This window comes from Juglans microcarpa x Juglans regia, chromosome 8D, assembly GCF_004785595.1.
Source record: "Juglans microcarpa x Juglans regia isolate MS1-56 chromosome 8D, Jm3101_v1.0, whole genome shotgun sequence".
NCBI lineage: Eukaryota > Viridiplantae > Streptophyta > Magnoliopsida > Fagales > Juglandaceae > Juglans > Juglans microcarpa x Juglans regia.
Window position 1 is genome coordinate 33,464,060 of NC_054608.1, and position 25,572 is coordinate 33,489,631.

Below are 25,572 nucleotides of genomic sequence, written 5' to 3' on the forward strand. Positions count from 1 at the left end.
AGGACAACATCAGTTTCATTTCCTGGCATCCACCTTCCACAATCTCCAATCCTTTAACAACAAACTATCCTAAAATCGTTAGCTTCCACGCAAGCTGAAAAGCAATATCATTATTTACAAGAAAAAAAAAGGAAGGAAAACAACGTAGCTACCGACCTTGTTTCTCCACCAAGGAAAACAACACTAACCAGCTTGCTGGTCATTTGCCTTCCCACCTTCCCTAGTAACAATAAGTACAATAATGACTTCCTTTGCCGGTATTCTCCCACCTTCTCCGATCCTTGGAAGGAACAGCAAACAACTCTATACATGTGTTCATTCCACACAAGCTAAAAGCCAAATATCAGCCAGTCGGGGTAGATGAAAGGAAATAGTACTGCTACATTCACAAATGAACTGTACAAAAACAATTCCACAAACTGACATAATTTTATCTGATCCGTTAGATATATTTTACAATAAAAATAATTTTATAATCTGACGAATCATATTAGTTTGTGAAATTGTTTTTATGTAATTCCTTTGTGGTTAGAGTGTTTCCCAAAGGAAATTGTTTTTTTTTTTTTTTTTTCACATTTTAAGTGTGATTGACTAATTAAACCATTTAAAATACTCTACATTAATCGACTTTGAATAATATATCTAAGATGAAAAGTAACATTCTTGGGACAAAATTCTAGTCTGTAGATTTTGACCTAGTTTCTAAGGGAGGAGGGTAAGAGGTTGTTTTCTGTCAACCATCACGGACCATTTAAATCCAGAAACAGTTTTATCTCATCTCATCATTACAACTTTCTCAAATTTTTAGATAAAATATAATAGACAATTCAATTTTTTTTAAATCTCAAAATAAAAATAATATTAAAAAATAATATTCTAATAATATTTTATTCAACTTTCAACTAAAATTATTTCATCTCATCTTACTATCAAAATGGGCCGGCAATGGAAAAATAAAAAAACACAGCCACCACTACCCCACCTGTAATTCCTTCCATGCCATACAGAACATGAGTATCATAGTCGACACAAGTTGATGAACAAAGGGTGTAAGCCGGCCACCTGCATTCCAAAATTATGGCAAGCTTCCAAATTTACTCTTAGTTTACTTCGCCAAAGCTTTTATATAAACTAAAGAATAGTTATATGTAAACACATATATGATTCCTGATCATGAATTCCATTGTTTCATCTATATATTCTATCTATAAAACTATTTTTACTTTACACTGGAGGAAAGAACCTCAAAACTTGCAAAAGAAATGAAAATTAAGAACATGACAATGCAGGGCAACCATTTTTACCCCCACCAATACTTGGGATCTTCAATTGCAAATCGAATCAAGACCTTAAACTCTTAAAGCCACCTGATCTTGCCATGAAATCTTCCTTTTCCCGGCTCGATTGGACCCATTTCCCATATTCCTACAAATTGATAACTTCGTATCATTGAGCTGCTCATCACTTCCACCCCTAAGTAAACTTTTCTTCGGCTCGTCCCTTCCCGATGGCTCAGAATCTGACTGCAATTCCTCGTCTGTCTGCAAACAGAAAAATCAATAAAAATATTAGCTCATAGAAAGGAAGCAAATGCAAGAACTTAAAGCTCATAGTTGACATTGGTTATTAGACAATACCAAAATCTGGTTCAAGTCAAAAACTGGAGTAATGTGTCGCTTGGTAGCATCTTTTCCACTGTAGATCCTTTCCTTCTGGTTCATGTCAAATATTGGGGCAGAACCTTGCAAAGCAGCTTCCTTTCCACTGAAAGTTCTAGCCTTCTGGTTTAAGTCAAAGATTGGAGCAGGTTTCCGCAAGGTGGCTTCTGCTCCATTGTAAATCCTCTCCTTTCGGTTTAAAACAGGGGCTGGAACCGGGGGTCGTAATGCAGCTTCCTTTTTACTGTTATTCTTTCCTTTTGTAGCACCAGTATGTCGGACATCAAACTTCTGTGGTAGCACAAAATCCTGCTTTGGCTGTGGGTTGGGATGCTGGTTTGCAGTCAAGTCTTTGTATCGTTTCCTCAAAAATCTGCAGTTAAAGATATACAAGATGGCCAAGTTACAAATTGCATCATAGTATATTTGTCCAAATCCATCAACAATTCGAAGATGTTATACCGGACTTCCGCTGAAAGGGTCAACCTTTTTTGTTTCATCATCTGCAATTTCTTCTTCATGGCCTCTGTTTCCTGAAATATAATTTAATATTATGCATACATCTCTGGGCAAATTGAAGAAAATCAAAGCCGTACATAAAGACTCTAAATTCCGGCTAGCCAAGAACTCATAAACCAAACAATGTAAATATAATCAGCAAGAGCAAAACGAAAATAAATGCATCGAAGAAAGTTTAATAAGGTCAAACTCAAAGGAAATTTCCGATGAACTGGGAAGAAAAACCTACAAAATAATAGTTGAAACCTCTACATAGAAGTTAAGAGGAAAATTAAGCTTATAAACTTGAAAAAATGACTGCGTATAAAGTTACAAACACACAGACTAGCGGGAAGACAGAAAAGAAGATGATAAAGAGAACTAGTAAAGTTCAATAGACAAAAGTTTCTAGCCAGGGAATACTTCTTTTTTGTGTACACGGGTTATCCCTATTTCATTCGTATGAATAAATTTACTCTTACTTATCAAAAAAATTACTTATAAAAAAAAAAAAGTTTCTAGCCAGGGAAAGATACGATTAAACTCGTGATTACTCGACACCGATAATATCTCCTCTATATGAATAAACCCCCTACCACCCAAACCCCTCAAAACAGAAAAACCATTAATTGTATTAGCCATCGTTGATGGGTATTCATTATATTTGAAACAAAAAGTACCCAAGAAAACATCGTATTTAAAATTTAATTTCCATTTCATCATCTATCAGCTTTTTTCTCAGCCACCAATCATAGGGTAGGGTAAGAAAATTTAAAAAAAAATAGAGAAGAAAACGGAGAAATTGAAATCTTTTTGGCTTTGTTTATTCAAGATCATAGCTTTCCTGAAAACAAAAAGGAGAAAATCAAATAAGACCCGAAATACTAATTTCTCTTCCATATAATCAGTTTTCTAAACAACCAAACATCACAGAGCACACAAATCAAGGAAACCAGAAAACTATGAACAAAACCCACCAGAAAATCAAACAAAATATCAGATCCCATGAAACGCACAAAAGAAAGTTTAAATCCATGAATTCACACAAATGAAATTACCTTCTGTAGCTCTTCAAAGTCCTGCAAAAGACTCTGGTGCTTGAACCTGGTCCTTGAGTCCTCGTACACAGCATACGGAGAAGGCTCCATAACAACAGCCCCTTTCATTTTCTTCATCAGATCACACAAAAACAGATCCCAAAAGCCAAGAACTAGCAAATACAGAAAGAGCGGAGAGGGGAGAGAGAAACAGAGAGATGGGCAATAAAAAGAAAGAAAGAGATGGGTTAGAAATAATGAAAGAGTGGAGGCTAGAGAGACGGAATAGAGACAAAGAAAAAGGAAAGACAAATAAGAAGGAGAGATAGAGGGGAAGAGGTAAGAAGGTTCTTGCTTTCCCTGTTTTCTCTGTGAAACTCTGACCGAGACAAGAAGCCCAAAAAAGCCCACATAACTCGGTGAAAAATAATGTTCTTTTGAGAGACAGTGATGAAGATTGGAATTTTTTGGGGGTTGCAGAAGGGTAATGTTGGCAACATGCTTTTATGAGAGAGAGAGAGAGAGAGAGTCTGTGAGATAGGTTCGGTTGGAGGACATTTGAAAACATCCATCTTCTCTTTCTCTCCTTTCCTATTCTTTCTTTCTTTTTTGTTTTTCTTCCGCGTAAGTTTTGGTCCAGATGGGCCATAAGAGAGAGTTGGGTGGTGTGGACTCTTCTTTGTTTTTTTGATAGGGAGGGAAGTGTTGCATCTGTGCTAGAGAGAGAACGGGAAAATTTAGAGAGAGAGAGAAGAGATAGAGATAGAGGATAGAGATAGAGGATAGAAAGGGAGAGAGATGAGGAGGGTGGGTTGGCTGGGGTGCCGAAAAAAAGCAGTAATAGCTAAATTGGATACATGGTGCTGTTAGCCTGTTATAATGATCTGATGTGCTGTTGCAGTTTTGTTGTTGGCATTTCCTTAACTTTAGGCTTTGGGGATGGGTTGGGTTGTTGTGATGGTGGTGTTTCTTCTGAACTGGGAAGGTGCTTTTCCTTCATTCTCACATTATTATACCAGGTCAATTGGATGTGAATTTACTGTTATAACCATTTTGGTCTTTTGCTTTGATGCTAAAGATGCCGATGCTGATGCTCAGAGAGATGCTGTTTTGTGCCTTCTGTGTCTCCTTCCTGTTTTCACACCCAATTAGCTTTCCAGCATTTGGCAGATTAAAGTGGGAACAATACTCAAAATTCCGGTTCCCCGTTCCAGCCAGAAACAAAAAAGAGTTGTCTTTATCCAATTCCGTGAATGGTTTTTGGCAGGGTATCTCAAAGACATTTAACTTCCTTCTAAGGGTATATGGGTAAGTTCATGTACCATCATCATCGTCATCCTATTCTCATTGAATATAGAAAGAAGTTCGTATTCATCCAGACCTACCTTCTGGACTTCTTGTGACAACACCCTTCCTGCCTGCCTACGTAGCCACTATTAAAGTTGTCCTTAATGCTTGGGGCCAACCAAGCTGAGATTCTGCCACTTCATGAAGCTTTGCTTATATTCCTAACAGAAGATTTGGGCCCCCGACTGACCTTAGTGGTACACACTGTTAAATTGTTGATTCCCACCATAGCAGGAGCTCTAATAAGTGCTGTATTGATACATAATAATAATGCCTTTGAGTAGTGCTCACGACTGTGTTGAGTTTGTGGAAAGAACAAATTTACTTATAAGCTTACTTATTAACATCCTAAATATATTTCTCCTTTATTTTTAGATATGAGATGAAATGTCTTGAGATTAAAGTTAAAATGTTAAAAATAATATTATTATAATATATTTTTTAATATTATTTTTATTTTAAAATTAAAAAAATTAAATTTATTTATTTTATTTTATATAAAAATTTAAAAAAATTATAATAATGAAACGAGAAATTTTCAAAATTTTGAAGTCTCAAACCATCTTCTCCAAAAAAAAATAGAGCTCAACATGAAAAAATAACTACTTTTTGGCTGAACTCCCTCGGTAGAACCTCTACACAACGACAAAGCCGAGACAGAAAGAAAAAAGAAGCAGGGTCTCCATCTCTACCATAGAAATTTAGGTCCCTTCTATCTTCTGTAAACACTTTTGTCGGTGAACGCCCCATTAAATTCTCATGCACAAATGTCTGTGTTAGCGGTTGGCTGTATTACCATTTTAGAGAAGAGGGAGGCTATAAATGCCTCTTTAATATATCAGTTGTCCTGCTGCTGAGATGATAATAAAAAAAAAAAAAAAAAAAATTCTGTCCTGCAACTCCCCTCCCGTCCACTCCTAGTTTCTCTATTTTAAAAATCACATTTTTAAAAAATTAATTTTGTATATAAAAAAAAATCCTATTATATATTTTTAAATTAAATAATAATAAAATATTTTTATTTTTTATTTTTTTCTTAAAATTATTTTTTTATATATTTTACGATTAGCATCTACTATAAATTCTATTATTTAACCTATGCTCAAAAATACCAATTCTACGTATCTAAATATTATCAATTTCATATATTAAAATAAATAATTTTATCAATAAATATTAACACGTGCTAAAAATATTTTGTATCAACTTAATACAAATTTCATGAGCCGCTATTGAAATAGGTATGAGAGAGAAAAAAATAGTAAAATAATGTCTGAAAAGTGAATAATATCTCTTTAATTTTTTTTTAAATTTGAAGAAATACTATTCTTAATTATGTAAAATCGTGAAAATGCATAATTTAATGTAGATCAATTTAAAGAGATATTACACAAATATAAAGATACATAAGCATTGACACGTGAGTTTGCTCAAAAAAAAAAAAAAAAAAAAAACACATCGACATGTGAGTGTAATATATAAAAAAAGAGGTGAACTTAGTTTTTATCCTTAAAAAAAAAGATGGAATGCATATAAGATAACAACAAAAGGAATTACTTTCAGATGAATGCTTGATCATACATTTATTTATAATATAAAGTAGTTGTTAGCTAGCTAGCTCCTAACTACGTACTTACCGTATTTTTATCATATAATAATCCTACCTCATCATATGAAAGTTACTGTTCAGAAAGTCTTCTTGACGATGCCGCCACCATAGTAAGAAACAAAATTATTTTTTTTTTTTTTTTTTTTTCTAAAAAAAAAAATCTTTAAAGGAGAAGTTAATCAATGCATTTGTAATAGGAGTGCTACCCGTATGATGCGGGACCTATTACTTAATTATCACTATTGTATTATCTTGACCTCCTATATAATAGTGAGTTTAGGAAGTCAATACAATCTATTAACTTGAAGTTGAATTCAAATTTTTAACAAATTTTATATATATATATAATATTTTTATATAAATTATTTATATAAATATTAAAAATTATAATTTTTTATATTAAAAAGAAGAAGAATGTAGAGTGAGGGGTCCTACTCCGACTCCGCCCCGCCCCACCCTATCTGAGGGCGGGAGCGGAGGCGGACTCACCCCTAAATTCGCAATAACATAATCTACTGTATTAATTGTCACAGCAGCTCAAGCGTATCAATACGGAACTTCAAGAGGTCAAAGTTAAACCAGCCAAGTTTTATTCTGGACGAACGCTACGTGTTCATCTATAATTGGTCTGTTCTCTAGGGTATTAAACCATATGTGACAGTCAGAATCAACGTCCACAAACGGGGAAGAAGAAAAGGGCAAAAACCCAAAAAGCCTTACATTATCCTCTTGAACAAAAACCCAAAAAAGCTTAAAACTTTCTCACAACGGCAACGCTCATCTATGGCGTCGACGATTTCTCTGACAGGTCAGATGCCAAGCCTACGAGGAGTAAATGACTGGAGAAAGCCTTTCACTTCGTCGCACTCCCTCTGTAAATTCTCTGTCTCTCTCTCTGGCTTCCTTATTGCCCGTTTGGCTGATGAGCAACTTGGGAAATTAGGGAACTATATTTCCAAATGTGAATATGCATATAGATACCATTATTATATTGGGTTTGTGATTCTCTTGTGCAGTGTGGTCTATCTGGGGAAAATCATGTATTCCTCATCTGAGTGTCTTTTATGTAATGGTTTTTTTATATCGCGCGCTTACGATTTTGATTGCTGCATCGTATCAACTTGAGTCACTGGACTTATGCATTTTTGCAGTTAAATGCTTTTCTTTTTGATTTGATTTTGTATTAGAGTGAATGTTCTGCAGTCACACTAGTGATGTCTCTACAAAATTGCGTTTTTGACAATAGAAAACTAGAAAATAGGATGACCCAAAAACCTTTAAAATGAGAAGAGAGAATCTATTAGCTGTGGAGGTATTTATTTATTTTTGGCGACGGTTTCCCTACATATGGAACACCAAGGAACAGTACTGAACTGAATGCCAGAGAACATGGCTAACTTAATTCTACATGTGAGCTAACGGTTGCCTAACATTTACAATGAATCACCCCCTCCTCCTAAAGAGAAGCCAACAAAGTGAGAACAGAAAAAAGATACAAGGAGATGGATTTGACAAATAGAAAATGTATCTTGTTCATGTTATGGTCAATTGAAAATGTTGTTCATTTTATGTTTCATCTCTATGCTTGGAGGCAAGCCCACAACGGCTTCAAGTTTCCAGTCTATTGGATTTTTTAAGGATTTTTGCTCATTTTCTCCTTTTTGCTAGTTGGGTGTATCCGTTTGTATACTTTGTATGTAGTTGAATTGCACCCCTATGCAACTTCAGTAAAATTTATGTACTCATGATAAAAACGTTATGTGAAAAATATTGGTGCTGTCTTGAGTTTTTACTTCTTGTTTTTATTTTTATTTTATATAGAATGTGGCTAGAATGCTATGCCAAATGGAATTTTGGTATTCATATTGTCTGTATTGATTCAATCTGTAATTTTGAGGCTTCCAGTTTGTTTTATACTTATATAAGAACTTGCTTTTCAAACCATGTAATTTTATAATTGATGATAGTAATAGAGTTGGTAACTTACCCTTCGGCTCATTTACAGGTAACCTGACTTCAAATGCAAATTCAGTGGATCTGCAGATGTTATCTCAGGCTCGTCAAGGTAAATATGGGCATAAAGGTAGATCCCTCCGTGTCTGTGGTCTATTTGGAGGGAAAAAGGACGAGAAGAGTGAAGATGCGCCTTCAAAGGTTAATGAACTTTGCTTTTAGGTCAAGAGTCCGTTGGTTGTAAAAAATGACCACATTAAGTGAAATCATCGTTGCAAATTTGAGGGCTTTCTTTTATGGCCTTGTGAAGTCCTTGAGAAACCTCAAACCAAATTACACGATTGTTTAGTGTAGTAAGAGGTTTTGCTGGTGCATGCCTGTGAGAAATTCAGAAAGGATATAACATTAGCATTTCCTGGCCCTCATTTGAAGCTATGATATGTAGGATGTTAGTCCTTAATAATTGGCATGTTGGGTGCTTGATGAGATGAAGCTTGTTTGAACTTGTGACATGTCCACCTTTATTTTCTGAAAGATTTTGGAGAAGCATAACATTATAAAGCTTTTATTCTAAATTTCATCACGATGTTACCATCTAACTTTTAACGTTACCCTCTAACTTTTACATGTGCATATAAACTTCCTGACATACATGTAAGCATACAAAAGACTTTCTCTTTTTAAAATTGTAATCATGAGCTTATATAACAAACCTGAGTCATGATCTTCAGTTATTTTTGTCCACAGCACTGATTTGAAGTTTCATACCTGAAAAAACTTATTTTTCGGCAATAATATATGAGATCTGAAACCAAATGATACAGACTTGTTTGAAACAGAGCTGGTTGGAACCTTATTCTTAGTTTATGAGTTTTGTGATGGAGAGTTTAAAAATTGGATTTTTTTTGTAGTCGAAGACCATGATGCGCCACAGTCTATTTCATTTTCTTTCTTTAAATATTGGAGTGAGGAGTTTCTTTAAGCATGAACTTCTTATACCATGCCATGCATCTTGGACTTTGATAAGAGATGGTTTCTATATCATGGTATTCATTCATAAAGCAATGACTCAGAGGAGTCTCAAGTTCTGTTGATAATATAGTAATACTCGAGTTGTATAAACTATTAGATGATGTAGTTTATAAGTGCCTTCGTTTACTTATAAAAAAAAAAAAGTGCCTTCGCAATACAAGTTTCGAGTGATAACTTGCACGCCATGATTGTTCCCTTGACAGTGAGAGGAATTGGCAAAAATGGGGTGGGAAAAGAAGTTGCTTGCAGCCTTATAATTAAACTTACAAGGACAATTAATTTGATTTGGTGTTGTATATTTTTGTTGTGTGATGATATGGAGTTGGACACGCATCTGTGAACTGAGACTGATATTACTTTGGTAGTTGACTGTAGGCAGGAATTCTCGGAAACATGCAGAATCTTTTTGAGACTGTGAAGAAGGCACAAATGGTTGTCCAAGTTGAGGCAGTACGGGTGCAAAAGGAACTCGCTGCGTAGGGCTTATGTCTTACACCTACTGCATCTGAATTTTTACTGCTTAGCATCTGAATTTCTCATTTTTTATTTTTATTATCATTTGTTTTGCAGGGCAGAGTTCGATGGTTATTGCGAAGGTGAGCTAATCAAGGTATGCTCTCTCTCTCTCTGAGAGTGTTTTGTGCCACGTGCATGCTCAAACATGATGAGCACTTGCAGTATGCTAATGGCTTTGCACCCATCATATTTCAGTAAGGTCAATATATTGTTTTTCCAAAACACTACTTGCCAAAAAAAGAGCTTGCAAAACAGTACAAAATTGTTTGTAGTATATGGTTTTCAATGAGATTTGAGGACAAATTTCTCTCTTTCATGAGTGGAATCATTACAAAACAAACTCAAGACCATTGTGAAAGATAATAAGATCATGTTGACATTGTAGTTAGCTCCATTTGATATCCTTGTTATGATTCTGTACCTGATATTCCAATGTATTGAAACCAAAGCGTCATGATTCTAAATTTCTCGTCTACCCTATGGAAGTCTTTGCTTGTCATGGATGTTTGGTTGCCCCTATATGCTTGCTGCTATTTCACTAAAGGACTGCTCTTTCCATCTGAATGATGTTATGAAAATGCCTCAAATTGTTTGATTACCTTGTATATTACCAGCCTTGATTTATTTCTTCAATGAACATCACAATAGTTCTTAGCTTATGTTTATAGGTAACACTCACTGGAAACCAGCAACCTGTTCGCACAGAGATCACTGAGGCTGCAATGGAATTAGGGCCAGAGGCAAGTTATTCAAATCACATTCATCTGATTTAATTTTTCTGTTGATTTTTTCTGGAATGAAAAGTTACAAATAGATAAACACAAAATTGGCTCCAGCTTGGGGTTGAACTTGTGACTTCAGTAAGTACAAAAAAAATTATAATTATTAACTTACCATTCTTCATTTGTCCCATTTGCTTGTTTGGACTTTGTGTTCCTGAACACCAGGTGCCAATAAAAAATTCTTTTTGTTGGAATCTAGTTGCGTTTTCGTTATCCTGTGCTTGTACCATGGGGGGAGGTTGATTGCAGTCACCGATTTCATGGTTTCACTCTTACAAATTTAGCATTTTGAGATTACTGGTGGTGCATGATGGAAACGTGGGGGTGCATGATGGAAAGATAATTAGAAATGAGGGAATGATTTAATCTATTCAAGTCCAACAGGGCATAATCTTTGAAAATGGAGGAAATAATTTTTAAGTAACCAATTGGTCTGGATTCAGTGATACTTATTGCACAAATGATTAATTTGAGGTAGGCATTACCATTTAATGCTTATATACTTCTTGTTTTATTTACAGAAACTTTCGCTTTTAGTTACCGAGGCATACAAGGATGCCCACCAGAAAAGTGTGCAGGTGAGAATTTCCTAAACAGAATTGAGAACCCTCTTCCATCTTAGCCATAGAATTGAAAGTCTAAGTCATTATGATTTTCTCAGGCCATGAAGGAGAGGATGAGTGATCTTGCTCAGAGCTTGGGAATGCCTCCGGGTGCTGGCGAGGGATTAAAGTGATATTAGTTTCTTATCATACTGGTATTTGAAATGCACTTCAATTTTGGTACACGAACAGAACAGGAATCCCTGTACTAGGACATTCACACTAACATTGTTCGTTTCAAATTGAAGGGAAGAGAGATATTTTGAAACCTGTGGTGCAGCTAATTTTGCAGTAGATGAATTCCTACAAAATGTAAAGGATTCAGCTTTTCTTCTTGTGGTATACCAATTACCATAGATTTACTCTTGAAGTTATCATCCATGTTTCCAGGATCTAGCAATGAGTTTTTCATGATATGTAGAACTTGCATTTTCTTATTTTGCTTTCAAGTACGCCTCTGGGCATTGAGAATTGAAATTGGTTGCCAAATTGGCTTCATGGCAGTAGTCATTGTAGGGAAACTTTTGAGGGTACGGTGTACGGGATTGGGGTTCACTCTGTAGGGGTGAGTCGGAAAGGCCATGTCTTGGAGAGGTTTCTCGACATAAAAAATAAAGTCATGATTTACAAACTGAAGGATCATGATTTTCTAGACCTTTTATGATAATTTCATTGTAGAATTCTTAATATCAATCTCATCTCTTGCTTGCATTAAAGAACTTATCAATGGGTTTGACAATATCCATCCAATTCCTGAACTTAAACAACAACCTGCATCGGCCTACACTTCTTGAAATCATCAATACTGATTTGACTAATTGTTTTCTATCCTAGCCACTTTCCCACCATTGTGTGGAATTTCAAGCTAATTTAAACAATTACATTAATTAGCAGCTTTTCTCAAAGATAACCAACTATCATTCGTTGTACTTTCCCAGCAAACTTGTCAAGACTTTGGTAGCTCCTTCCCTGCCAAAAATGATCTGAAAAGAATGAATCCTCTCTTGGGTTGAAACAATGGAACTTCATGGCCTGCCCCTCTTACTGTAGCAAAGGTTAGCCCCTTGTAGACCTCTGTCCATCCTCCTACCTACAAAAGAGTCCTAATTGTCGAGTTATTTCTTTTAGGAAAATGTCAGGGGAGTCCCCGCTCATGCATTTTATTTTATTTTTTAATTTTTTACTTAATGATTAGAAAATTAATTATTAGTACAATTGTATATTTTTTTAATGATTAAAAATATTAAAAAAATATTTAAAATAAAATCAAAACATATAATATTTTTTTAATGATTAAAAATATTAAAAAATATTTAAAAAAAATTATAATTAGTGGTACCCACAACTTTTCTTAATCGATAATCTTAAAAGAAAATTACGAATCTCTTAAAAGATATTTTAAGATAATAAATTACAGTACATTCACAACTTAAACCAACTTATTATCTTTTTAAGATAGCATGTTCTTTATAGAGTAGGGTATGGGTGGAGATAAAAAATTAATTACAAAATTAGTTGTATTTTCTTTATTAATTTTGTTATGAAATTTCTTTTGTTTACCTGACCACCTGAGTACCAAGGGTACCACCTTGATTTGATAGTTAGATTGAGATGGCTAAGAGAGAACCTTGTGGCAGTGACAGGAACTACTGAATCTGTGTCTCCACTGCATAAAAAAATAGACGCAAATTACTCACATTTCAGATCAAGTTGGTGAAAACAACATAAATTCTATCTAAAAAACTCTGGCCACAACTTTAAACAAACACCATATCCATGCAGATATTAGCCTGCGCCTGACTGAAATAACAGGAGTGAACCGACACAAAAAAGGTAAAAACTACAGTGAAAGCAGCACTGACTTTCAACTGCAGAACGACCTTTACCATCACTGCATTGGTAGATCTCATAGGTCAAAAAGAAAATGGAGTTGAACGTTGATGGATATCACTAGTCGACAACACATTAAAGTCTTATGTATCACAGTCAAACACTCAACCCTTCAAATCAATTCGCTACCAGAGGTGAATATTGTTGTCATTTAGGTGATAAGACATTGTTAAATAGCAGTGTTTTCTTATATTAATCACAGTGGAATTTGCAGACATGACTTTCCATTTATCAAATCCTCCGAACAATGTTTAACCATAATCATTGATCAACACCTTCCAAAGTGAGACATTCAGATTAACGACATGACTAATGACCCCTCGACATTGCGTAAATAATTAACAGTGTAAGCGTTTTGGATTAAAAAAAAAAAAAAAAAAAAAAAAACAACCACGCTCTGCTAGAGCGAGTCATGAAGTTATGCATGCGAAAGTTGCAGAGATCCCGTTTCAAGTGCACAAAACTTGAGAAAATTCCTCTTTGAGCTTCTACCCTTTGGACTAACCCATGAATCCAACCTTCTAAATGCATAGGATGAATAAGAATTGAGGCAACATAATAATTTGTTTATGAAGATATCTTACCTGAAAACCCAGATTCTTAGACCAGCTGCAATCAGTTCCTTGTATATGGGTAACACAGATGTTTCCGAGTCTTTCCAGTTTTTTATGAGAACATCACTGAACAAAACAAATTTATACTAAATCCATAGTTTTCTTTTGATTTCTGTATAAAGTTGCAAAAAAAAAAAAAAAAAAGAAGAAGAGTGCGTTGAAAATTACCTGCAAGCAGTCCATTTGTAAGGAATTCCTGTAATATTTGCATGCATTGCCTTCTGCACTTCTGGTCGGTTATAATATTTCTCAGCATAATTTTCAGTACATGGATCGTACCCAAAAACCCGTCGACGTAAAAGGGTATCTCTGAGCCTTAGATGCTTCGTGGTATTCTTAGGCAAAGCTATGCAAGATGGTGTATATATACTATATTGATCAATGTCACCAAACTCATAATTCATGGCATAATTGACTGCATTATCACATTGCTGAGACGCTTTTTCCTCCTTGAAATGGCAATGCCTGAGAATCGATTTGTAGCTTGTGTCTGATATCATTGCATGGCTCCACCAAAACGTAACTGTTCCAATGCTGTCATAATAGTTATCAGTTACTGCATTTCCCACCTGCACATATAATTTCATTTAAACTTGAAATCCCTTAGGGTACTTAAGATTATATATATAATTTGTGTGAATTGTGTTATATACTACTTACAATGAAACCTTTAAGGTTGATGATGGGATGCGAGTTTGCTTTATTATAATCAATGATCTTCTTTGCCAACTGGGGAACATAATGCCCTATGAAAAGAGTGCAGAACATTAGCTTCTAACGACTAATTAGACTTTATAAGAATGCACTCTTATATAAATATACCAGCATAGCTCTCCCCAGCAATGTAGAATTCTCTATATCTGTATTGTGGAAATCTTAACATCCATCTAATTACAAAGACTAGAGCATCCTGAGCTGTGTGACCGAAATTGGGGCAACTCTTTAGATTCAATAAAGAAATAATTTCATGGTAATAAACAGCATCAGTAATAACCATCATCATCATTTCTGGTACCTGTCCTTTTGTCTCCGGAATCTCTAAGGTCGGAGCTTGTATTTGAGTAAGAGAAACCAACACCAGCAGGCGATTCAAGAAACAATATATTTGCTTCTGTGGGTATAAATTGTTGTTAAAAAACAAATATATATATATATATATATATATGTATCAAGTGCTTTGTATGAGGTAGCCATCTTCATTGTAGATAGTAGTTCTAATTACCTGTATTCCATGAATGCTTGTTGAGATAAAGAGATGAACAGGTTCTGTTAATCCTAAACGGCCCAATTTCCTCCGATGCTCCATATGCTACTGATGAACAACCTGGCCCTGCAGATTTACACACAGTACATTCTCTGGTTAATCTTTTGAGAATTGAAACAAAGCTATCTGAAAGTTACATTAGTCCCATATTGAAAAGCAAACACAAGTGTGGGGCCTAAACCTTTAAGTTTAATATCTTTAATTAAATTGTATATATCTGACGTATCTTAATTTCCAAGTTTTTGTCTTTTCCAATCCTTCTTTCGGCAGTGACTAGAAGATCGAATTTGTTTAAAGGATAAGCAAATAGCAGATCGAGGGGTTATTTTATCAGAAAAATTGAGATTGAATGATTTCATACGACACCAAATTAACCAAGCATTGCTGCCTTTTTCGTTTTGGTGCAGGTGGCGTTGAACGAGGTAGAATTAAATAAGTTCAAGGTGCTGTGCTCGATCTAAGTTATACAATGATTAATATATATCCCATCTTTTTTTTAAAAAAATTTGCTATGTGTACGTATATAGATAACCAACACAACACCAGAAGCTAAACACCAGCAGAAAAAAACAAAAAGCACTGCATGCAGGTCAATAGCCAAGTTCACGGAAAGATTAGGTATGAATTTGACTGCATATATATATATATATATATATATATATAGTATCTATAAAATAATCAACATTAGATAAACCTACCCATTTAATAATTAAATATGGCTATTGTATATACTATGTGATATCTGCTTCCATTCTTTATGAACAGTTAATTATAAGTGATCCACATATATAGTACCCTTTTGCTGATCTTTCTCTATTCTCGATCTTATGCTTTCGAAACTTATGTGTAACTTTTTGTTCCTTCTGTTTCTTAGAAAAGAGGAAAGATGCTTAATAACCCCACATCATCATCATCACCATCACCGTTCGTGACTTCTGAATGCGCGTGCTTCAAAGATGGAAGTACATGGTGTGTCATGAATATGCATGAGAGAGAGAGAGAGAGAGAGAGAGAGAGAGAGAGATGCATCTTTTGCTGGGACAATATGGAAAAGGAAAAATCAGAGCACTTTCTTAAGTGAAAAAGTCGGTTCACTTTGTAGTGGAGTTGGGTGTTTTCTTTCCTCACAACCACAAACTATATTCACAGACAAACAAAACAAAGCAAGGGAAAAATGACTGAGGTAAAGGAGCTGCTAGAAAGAGAGAATAAAAGTCAGGTTTTGAAGGAATAAACCCTATACACAGACACAGGTAGATCACGAGGACCCATGTGGCTGCATTTTTCTTCCTGCTCGTACATTGGTACCCCACCCAGCCAGTTGTTCTCACATACTTACCCATACGCCTGATAGTGATGCATTGCTGGTGCATATTAGCCTTGTTTAGAGGTTGTTTGCTAATGTGCTCTGGTTGTAGATGGGATGTATTAATATTGGGAAAATACTTTAATCAGATTATATAAAATTAAATTGATATGACTTGATGTGGTATATCATATTATAAAATTATATAAATAGATCTAATAAATTTTATAAAATTACGTCAATTTATAAATTTATAAAATAGATCTAATAAATTTATAAATTTATTTTATATAAAATTTTTATGTGTGGAGTAATTTTTTTTTAGATTTAATATTAAAAATATGATACAATCGTAAGTATATAAGCGTCGTGTAATTATTTTTAAAAAAATAAATAAATATGAGACGTATATAAAAAAAATTAATTTTTTAATAATCAACCCTATCATTTTTAGAAAAAATTACAATACTCTTAAATGTTATAAGGAATCCTAGTGAAGACCGGTATGTGAATAAGTTCCGTAATGACGGCAGGACACATGGGGTTGTGACACGTGCAAGATAAGGGGACCTGGGTGCATGGGTTAAGATCAACTGTTAATGGTGCATTTAATTATTTGGGGCCGGAAAAAGTTACTTTGGTCAATCATTTTGGCATCAAAACCGAAACCAATATGAAATTTGTTTTCACTTTTTATGAGTTGATGCTAAAATTCTTGATAATCGATCGTATGATCAAGAGCAGTTCATTGGTTTACTCAACTAATTTCCTGGTGGGAACTAATTACTTGAGTAATTTCATTGATTCCCAATAAATACTACTGTCCTAGCATTCCCTACGACTTTCCCACATTTAAAAGAGTGCTCATTACTGCCTTTAATGAAGGATTTCCACAAGCTACGAATGGAGAGTGTACTGGAATTCTACCAAATTCTCCGGAAATTAAAAAAAAAAAAAAAAAACTTAGAGCTCGTTTGATAGTGAGATGAAATGAGATATTTTAGATGAGTTGAACTAAGAGCTAAGGTTTTACCTCCATTGAGCCAAAGAACAAGGGGTTTCTTCTCAGGAGAAGCTGTGGCTTCTGTCAACCAGTAGAAGAGAGCTCGGCCGTGTTGTTCGTTGACGGTAACGTATCCAGAAAATTGAGAAAATGTCACTGGTGGTTGTCCAGGCAGTGCTGAAATTCGATCTAGCTCTTGTTGTTTTGGGACATGAGCAGCAATGGCCGTGGTTGAGGAGAAGAAGAATAAGGACATGAAGAGAAAGGCTACACTTGGGAATGTCATTGGACCCTCCATAATGTGTGTAGCGCTCTCTCTATCTCTCTCTGATCTTCTTCAAGTGAGATAAGATCAGAGACTGAGAGAGTTTCTATATTTATCTAAGTAACTAGTTCATAGAACTGGGTGAAGATATTGATGCCTCAATTATAGGTTAGTAGGGTTGGCCTTCCATTCTGATGTTGCTGCATTACTACACAACTGCAAGTTGGGCAGCTCGGTGGACCTTCTCACTCTCTCTCGGGATTGAGAGAGAGAGAGAGAGAGAGAGAGACTGAGAGAGTAGCTGGTCCTACAAGCTAGGCATGCAATTGATACCTGGATCAGAGCTTACTTAATAACAGAGAAGCAGCATCATAAATGCATCACAAGAGATCTCATTTCAGGGTTACAACTTACAATGTACAAAGCCATGAGCTTTGACTCGCGGTAATGTTAGCTATCGAGGAAAAATGAGAGAGCTAGGTTCACCTTTTATGTCAAAACCTTGAATTTCCCAAGATTATTTCTCGAAACAGGGAAAATTAAGAAAAACATTTGAGCATGACAGAAACTCACTAATCTGAGAGGTTGTGTCAAACTTACCTATCTAGTTGAGTTTGGCTTGAGATTTGGTCAACCAAAGCTTATTAATTTATCTCTCACTCTCTCTCTCTCTCCCTCTCTCTCTCGTTCCTAAGCATAAAGAGAGAGATCAGAGAAAGGCTAGCTACAACAATAGGTGAATTTGATGTGGGGTTACAGCTCTTGTGACCTCTTCTCGGGCACTAAACTGTCTTTCCAGCTTTGGATAAAGGAGTGAGCAGACACGCGACCTTGGAGGCTCTGACCAAAGAATTCCTATTAACATATACACGAGTCCCTATCACTCACTTCTCGTGGGGGCCGGGTAAAATGCAGCAAGATTCATGAAATATATATATATATACATATCTGGCACAGTCCAAAATCCATAGGTTTTTTTTTAAAAGGTTGTTCGGATTTCAACAACCAAGCCAAAGTGGTAAGACTGCTTCAAACTGCTTGACATGGGTTGATCTGGCCATGTGGTGTGGGTTGTTCAAAGAAAAATTTGTCTAAAATAGTGGATAGGGATCTGGTCCAGTAATACTGTAGGAGTTAAAGGGTTGGTCATCCTTCTATACATGAGATTTACCAGATTCTTTTCTTAATGCATGCATGGACTTCATGCAATCAAAGTGGTTCACCAAATTTGATCGATCAAATTGAATTATCAGACCTATCTGAAAGAAATGTTTTTTATTTCACATCAAACAACAACGCAACATCATGTTTCTTAATTTCAGTGCAATTATTCCATGATTAATAGTACTAGTAGTACTACTGCTTGCATTTCTTTCTCTTAGAAAAAAAAAAAAAAACCAGAAGAATGACGTGTATGCATATGTATACACTTCAAAACCTGAGTACAGGGCAGGAACACCCATATGCATGCATGCACTTCTAGTTTGTCAATGAACTCGAAGAGAATTATTATATATGATTGGCCATAATTTGGTCAGCAGGGAGAAAAAAATAAAATAAAAGCAAATATATATAAGGGTTGGAACTGAAGAAGATCGATCTTAGGTGCAAAGGAATTTGGCTAAGAGAAAAAGAGAAGGAAAAAAAAAAAAATGAATTTGCATTGTTAAAAATTAGAAGAAGCCTGCCATTTTTGTAAATGAGTAAATGACTAATATTCGGTAACCTCAATTAATGGAGGAGAGAAAAAAGAGTTAACCTAGAATTAGTACCTCAGAAATATCTACTTATCCAAAATAAATAAGATTTTTTTTAAATTAATGTGATTTGACACGATATATTAAATTGTAAAACTTGTAAAATAATAAAATATAAATGACATATTCATTATATAAGTTTTTTTACAATTATGTTTATATGCTTAGCAAATGTAAAAAACCTCTAGGGGTTGGCTCAAGTGGTAAATATCTTATGCTTGAGGGTATGCTTCCTTTAGGACTAAGGTTCAAATCTCTTTGGGGTGCAAACAATCTTTAGGGGCTATCGGACTGGAAGATTTTTTCCTTGAATTATCTGAGGTACACTTGCGGAAAACTTATTGTCGAGAGCCTGTGCACCCTCGGAATTAGTCGGGACGTTGTTCTCGGACACCTAGTGATAATAAAAAAAATGTAAAAAAGAGAAAAAAATTAAAATATATGATATTATAACTATAGGAATATATGTATATATATGCATATATGAGTTTTGTTACTCATCATCTCCACACACCACACTTATTGAATTCTACTACTCATTATCCATATACTACATATTTGATAAAAGATAAAAATTAAAAATTAAAAAATTATGTGTGGTATGCGGTGTGAAGATGATGAGTATACTTTTTGTATATGTATATATCCTCATGATGATTGATATCATATCATTAATTAGTGACAATATATATGCTGATCATAAGTTATTAAATCTAATTTAGTCAACAATTCAAAATTGATAAGATTCTCCCTCATGATCTCCTATATATTATGACCTAATGCATGACCCTCCCTAGCTAACTCTTCCTTTTTTATTTTTTTGTTGGCAAGTTAGTACATATTATAATATTGATTAAATTAGAGGTCCCAATTAGTACTTCCTCATGAGCGCATAGCAGATCAATTAATAATATTATCTCAAAAAAGAAAATACAAAAAAAAAAAAAAAAAAATTCATTTGGTATCTCATAAAAAGCAAAACACATAAAATATATACATAAATTCTGGATTGAGACCCATAAAATAAAGCAGCAGTTGCTGACCAATATATCTGCTTGAACAGTACCACATGATGATGCACCGACAATTAATATATAATTAATGAGGATCCAATAATATTGCTCGCTCATAGTAATCCATTAATATTATAATTAATTATAAAACTTAATTTGCAGCTTGTTTTTGTAAAACTCTTAGTCCTATTATATATTGATCTCTCCTCCATGATTTCCGAAACAATTAATACAATATTATTATTATTATTATTGCATGAATCCCATTTATAAAAAACTCTTTGAATTCCCATCTATGCTTTGCTCGATCGAAGCTAGCTAGCTAGCTCATGCATGCATGCGGATGCAAGCGTGCAGAATCTGATCTAGATCATGATCATCTGTAACATGATCATGATGAGGAACGCCGTCCCTGTCCTGCATGCTGAAGCTTCTTCTTGATTTTTTTTTTATTGGAAAAGTTTTAGCGACTTCGCGTATCAAATCGTATACCGATATTAATATATAAGGTATCACTTTAATAAAATAGTACGAATTAAAGATGAAAATAATTTTCATAAAACAGAAGGCCTTATTCTTCTCTTAAAATTATTTATTCATTTATTTATTTTTTCAATAATAAAAATTATATAAGTAGTGATAAGTTTGGTACGCTAAACTGTTTCTACTTAAGCAGTCTTTATTATTCTAAACAAAAAAAAAGGAGTTGAAAATATTTATAATTAATGTTGCATGCATGCATGGCAGCATTCAAGTCATGTTGCCGTCATATATGGTCAATGTTCTTAATGTACACAGAAAGAGATGCAATATATATATATATATATATATATATAAACATTAATCTGTGAATGGGCCTGGCATTGTTAAGATTAGTGTGTATCTTATATACCAGGGCATTACCATCAGGCATCAAGCTAGCTGCTCATCCTCATGCCCCAACGTCTACGGCACGGGCCGTTGACCCATTTTTTTAAGGCCTTTAAAAAGGAAGCCTAATTTTTCTCTGTAAAAAGTGGGAAGAAGAAGGAAGAGAATGGTCTCTCTGTCCTCATCTTTTTGTTAACATATATGGCAAACCAAGAATCAAGTCCACCTAACTTTTAAGTGTGTTTTCATAAAAGTTTTCCAAATTGATATGTTTTATTGTATATAGCAAAATTTTCTCATATTTGATTTATTATATCTAGCCATATAAATTTGTAAGCTTATGATATCTTTTATAAGATAAATGATAGTTGCAGTCGTGAGTGTGTAAATGCCGTGTAATCACTTTGAAAAAAATAAATAAATACGGAACCAACATGAAAAGAAATTTTTTTTTAATAGTAGACATAACTTTTTTTTTTCCAAGTGATTACATGATGCTTGCGCACTCCATGACTATATGTAGTATTACTTCTTTTATAAACCTAACATTTTTCTCTACTCCTATTAATTTTAGTGGAGATTGAAATTTGGGGATTTGTAAAATTTGAATTTAATTAGGAAATATATCGATCTACAAAATATAATAAAGTCTTTGCAGAGATGTTTTTAATGAGGATAATAAGAAATTAAAGTGAACAAGGAAAGTAAGTACACTCCGAGAGGATTAGCATTTACTTTCCATGATAGTGTGACGTGATTATTTTAGCTTTCATGTATAAGTTGATAAAAGTTATCTAATGAACAGTTATCTTAGTTTGATAAATTGGTATTAAATATAAACTTTTAGTATGCATGAACTAATAAATTTATTTAATTAAAAGGAAATTTAAAATTTACCAAAAATGATGAGCTTTTTAATATGAAAAATATGAAAAAAAAATTGGTTAATGAAAAAATGAGTTCAGTCCAGTTACTAACAATATAAAAAACTCTTCTCATCATCCTCATACCACACACAAAATATATATATATATATATTTTCTGAACAAGTTTCTTACTTTTTCCTTTTTTTGTTTTTTGTTTTGTTTTGGTTTACAGATTAATCCTAATTTACTGGCAAAAGCAGGATTGTAAGTTGTATGTATAATATCTATTGATTATATATACATGAAGTACTAGACTTCGTTTTCATTCAACATCTGATCACTCTCAATTTTAGAGAAAATTCGATCTCAATTTTCTGACATATTTGTTATAAAATAAAATAAAATAAAATAAAATAAAAATTATGTAACAGTTAATGACCGGCCAGCTGGATTAGTTACAAATTCAATTGTTTTAATTTAACTATAGATTATGGTTATATCTAAATATATGATATTAAGGATGGGATTATAACAAGATTTTTTTTTTTTATATATTTTAAATAGCCGGTAACTACTCATATCGTGGTTCCGTCCCAAGTTTATTATAAATCTCTCACTTATAGCGGAAGAATCCCGTGATTACAAATCAAATATTTTGGAGATAACAAATAAGGAAGAAAAACCCTCCCAAATACCAAACCAACAAAGACCAACCCAAAAAATAAAGCAAGAACCAATCTAAACAAGCCTATAATACAACAAGTATAAACAGGCCTAGAAAAAGAATAACATACAACTCTAAACAAGCCAAAACCCAAGGCTAAAAAAACAAAACCAAAAAAACAAAAAAGAAACACAAACTAAACAAGCCTATTTTCCAAAAGAGTGGAGACCCAACCTATCAATATGAATGATGCCTTTAAGATAATGAGGTAGAAGAGGCTACTCATCATAAATAACGTTCTTTCCCAATTCTCCATCTCTAGCAAGAAAGTCAGCCGCACTATTACATTCCTTATATTGATGTAGTACCATGAAATTCACCCCTTCTATCTCTGCCACAAAGATCCTCCCAAAAATTCCAAAGATACCATAAGGTGCATCTACCTTTCCGTAGCCAATCAACAACAATGCGAGAGTCACTTTCAATTATCACATTAAAATAACGAAGCTGTTAACACAAACGAATTCCTTCCAAGATTACTGTTAATTCCGCACTATTATTCGTACCGTGTCCAAAATGACTTGAAAAAGTTGCCTTCGCCTTGCCATGTCAATCCCAAATAATACCTTCACCTCTTGAATTACCCAAATTTTCCCTACAGCTACCATCACAATTAAGTTTGATCCAACCTGTAGGAGGCTTAACCCAAGAAATAAGTTTACTGGCCTGGCGCAAATACTCTGATTAAGAAGTTGAAATTCCTGCATAATAGCAATATTTGGCATCTTAAGTTTCAGTAAAGCACTTGTATTCTCAGCAATAAAACTAACCCAGTACCGAACTAGTCTCCAAAGCTGTTCCACACTTTGTTGCACACCTTCTATTCTTGCTTTGCATCTTCTATTCCAGAGACACCATGTAATCAAACACGGAATCAATCCTATTAAAATACCTTTGATAGAGGATTTTCGGGCATAGGAGAACCAGCTTGTGACTATGTTTTTCCAGGGAAGAAGCCGTTGAAAAGGAATCCCCAACACCACACTAGCCCGTCGACAAACCACTTCAGCCACCTCACCTAAGGAGAGAATGTGATCAATGTTTTCCTGGCATCTCTGCACGCAGCAATCACACGCTGATGCCATCAATATGCCTCTGGCCTGAACTCTATCATCTACAGCCAATCATTTGAACCAGACTTTCCATAAACAAATTGATATTCTTTTGGGTAATAAAGGATGCCAAAACCATTCATTCCACACCAAATTATCACCATGGCTTCTCATCGCCTCCCATGCAGTTATTATGGAGAATTTACCATCAGGGGTAGGCTTCTAAATGAATACATCCTTAGCTCTTTCACCCTCCGGCACATTTTGCAAAATTTTCATGGTTCTATCGGCCCCCACCATTTCCAGTAGTAAATCAGAATGCCAATTGTTATTCAGCCAGTAGTCCCTAATACATAACTTATTGTTTGAAATTACCTCTGTGCTTACAGATAACAGACCTCAAGCGAGCCACCTGTCAAACCAAAACGAAGAGTTTCCACCTTGCACCAAGATCTTCACATTATCCATAACTTCCATAATGATGGCACCATAGATCTCCAAAACTGAGAGTCATATGATCTCTCCTTCTGGACTAGAATGTGGTTATTTCTGCAATATTTGGCCATGAAAAAATCTGACCATAAATTGTTAGATGTAAACAATCTAAAAGCAAATTTCATATGAAGAGATTTCTGAACTTCTTTAAGATCTCTCAAACCCAAACCCCCTTCTGAGGTTGGTTTACAAGCCATCCCCCAAGATTGCCAATGAATCTTCCTTTTACCTTCCACCTCATCCTATAAAAAATTGGCCAAAAGAGAATTAATACGAGAGATAGTGACTAGCAGAACATTAATAATGGGCATCAAATGTATAGGCGTGCTAGACAATACATGTCGTAACAAGATCAATCTTCCATCTTGCGAGAGCAACTTAAATTTCCACTCTGCAATTTTCTTTCAAATCTTTTCCACAAGAGTCTCCATAATCTGGGATGTCAACTTTCCTAAAACTAAAGGCGCACCCAAATATGTAACAGGGAATTTGTCTTCCATGAAACTTGTGCTTCTCAATAAACCCCGTTTACGAGTTGGGGCAATGTGTTTGGACAGAAAAAGCGCTGATTTAGTCTTATTGATTTCCTGACCCAACCACTTCTCATACGTCTCAAGAACATTCACCAAATTTTTTATGGACCTCTTTCCACCATTGGCAAATATAAGGATGTCGTCCGCATATAATAAGTGAGATACTAGAGGAGCCCAAATTGGATGATAGAAATTCCCATTACGACCATCCTTGAAATTCCTCCTAAGCAACCTTTTCAAAACCTCCTCCATAATTGGAGAAAGGGGATCCCCTTGGCGCAAATCCCTTTCTGATTGAAGAAACCCTTTAAAGGTTCGGTTCATCATAATAGAAAACCACGGGGACCCCACACAATTTTTTATGAGCTTGCAAAAATGATTAGAGAAACCAAAAGACTTAAATACCTTCAAAAGAAAACTCCAATTCACTCTATCATAAGCCTTAGCCATATCCAATTTAACCATCACATTGCTGCCAATCCTTTTTTTATGTAAAGATCGAACCATTTCCTGTGCCAGTGTAATATTTTCGAAGATGCTTCGCCCATGAATAAAAGCACCTTGATCATGCGAGACCAACTTCTCAACAATATCAGCAAGTCTGAAAACAATAATCTTCGTAAAAATTTTATAAGCCACAAAGCATAAACTAATAGGGCAAAATTTATCAAAACTCGAAGGGTTATCCACCTTCGGAATTAAAACAATAAACGTGGAGGAATAGAACCTGAAAAGTGGATTACCCTGAAAAAAATATTTTGCTACTTCTAAGATATCTTCCTTAACAATGTCCCAACAAGACATACAAAATTCTAAACCAAATCCATCGGGCCCCGGACTACTCTCTTTAGGAATAGAAAACACTGCTCTTTTGACTTCAACTTCT

At 34.6% G+C, this 25,572-nt stretch overlaps 3 protein-coding genes across 3 annotated transcripts; 1 reads left to right on the forward strand and 2 right to left on the reverse strand.

The window, feature by feature from the left end:
- Positions 1-1,161: 1,161 nt before the first annotated feature.
- LOC121243028 lies at positions 1,162-4,166 on the reverse strand. The gene is made up of 4 exons (XM_041141086.1): positions 3,215-4,166; positions 2,121-2,191; positions 1,638-2,031; positions 1,162-1,541 (listed from the first exon to the last, which is right to left on the reverse strand). Exons 1-4 carry the CDS (start codon positions 3,329-3,331, stop codon positions 1,350-1,352), a joined length of 774 nt encoding a protein of 257 aa, XP_040997020.1. The 5' UTR covers positions 3,332-4,166; the 3' UTR covers positions 1,162-1,349.
- Positions 4,167-6,861: 2,695 nt separating this feature from the next.
- LOC121243524 (nucleoid-associated protein At4g30620, chloroplastic-like) lies at positions 6,862-11,471 on the forward strand. The gene is made up of 7 exons (XM_041141651.1): positions 6,862-7,023; positions 8,155-8,303; positions 9,510-9,610; positions 9,705-9,744; positions 10,319-10,390; positions 10,954-11,010; positions 11,094-11,471. Exons 1-7 carry the CDS (start codon positions 6,933-6,935, stop codon positions 11,166-11,168), a joined length of 585 nt encoding a protein of 194 aa, XP_040997585.1. The 5' UTR covers positions 6,862-6,932; the 3' UTR covers positions 11,169-11,471.
- Positions 11,472-11,714: 243 nt separating this feature from the next.
- LOC121241897 (serine carboxypeptidase 24-like) lies at positions 11,715-18,259 on the reverse strand. The gene is made up of 9 exons (XM_041139756.1): positions 17,142-18,259; positions 14,761-14,868; positions 14,554-14,649; positions 14,361-14,453; positions 14,199-14,284; positions 13,707-14,107; positions 13,509-13,604; positions 12,595-12,700; positions 11,715-12,124 (listed from the first exon to the last, which is right to left on the reverse strand). Exons 1-9 carry the CDS (start codon positions 17,407-17,409, stop codon positions 11,981-11,983), a joined length of 1,398 nt encoding a protein of 465 aa, XP_040995690.1. The 5' UTR covers positions 17,410-18,259; the 3' UTR covers positions 11,715-11,980.
- Between the last annotated feature and the right edge of the window lie 7,313 nt (positions 18,260-25,572).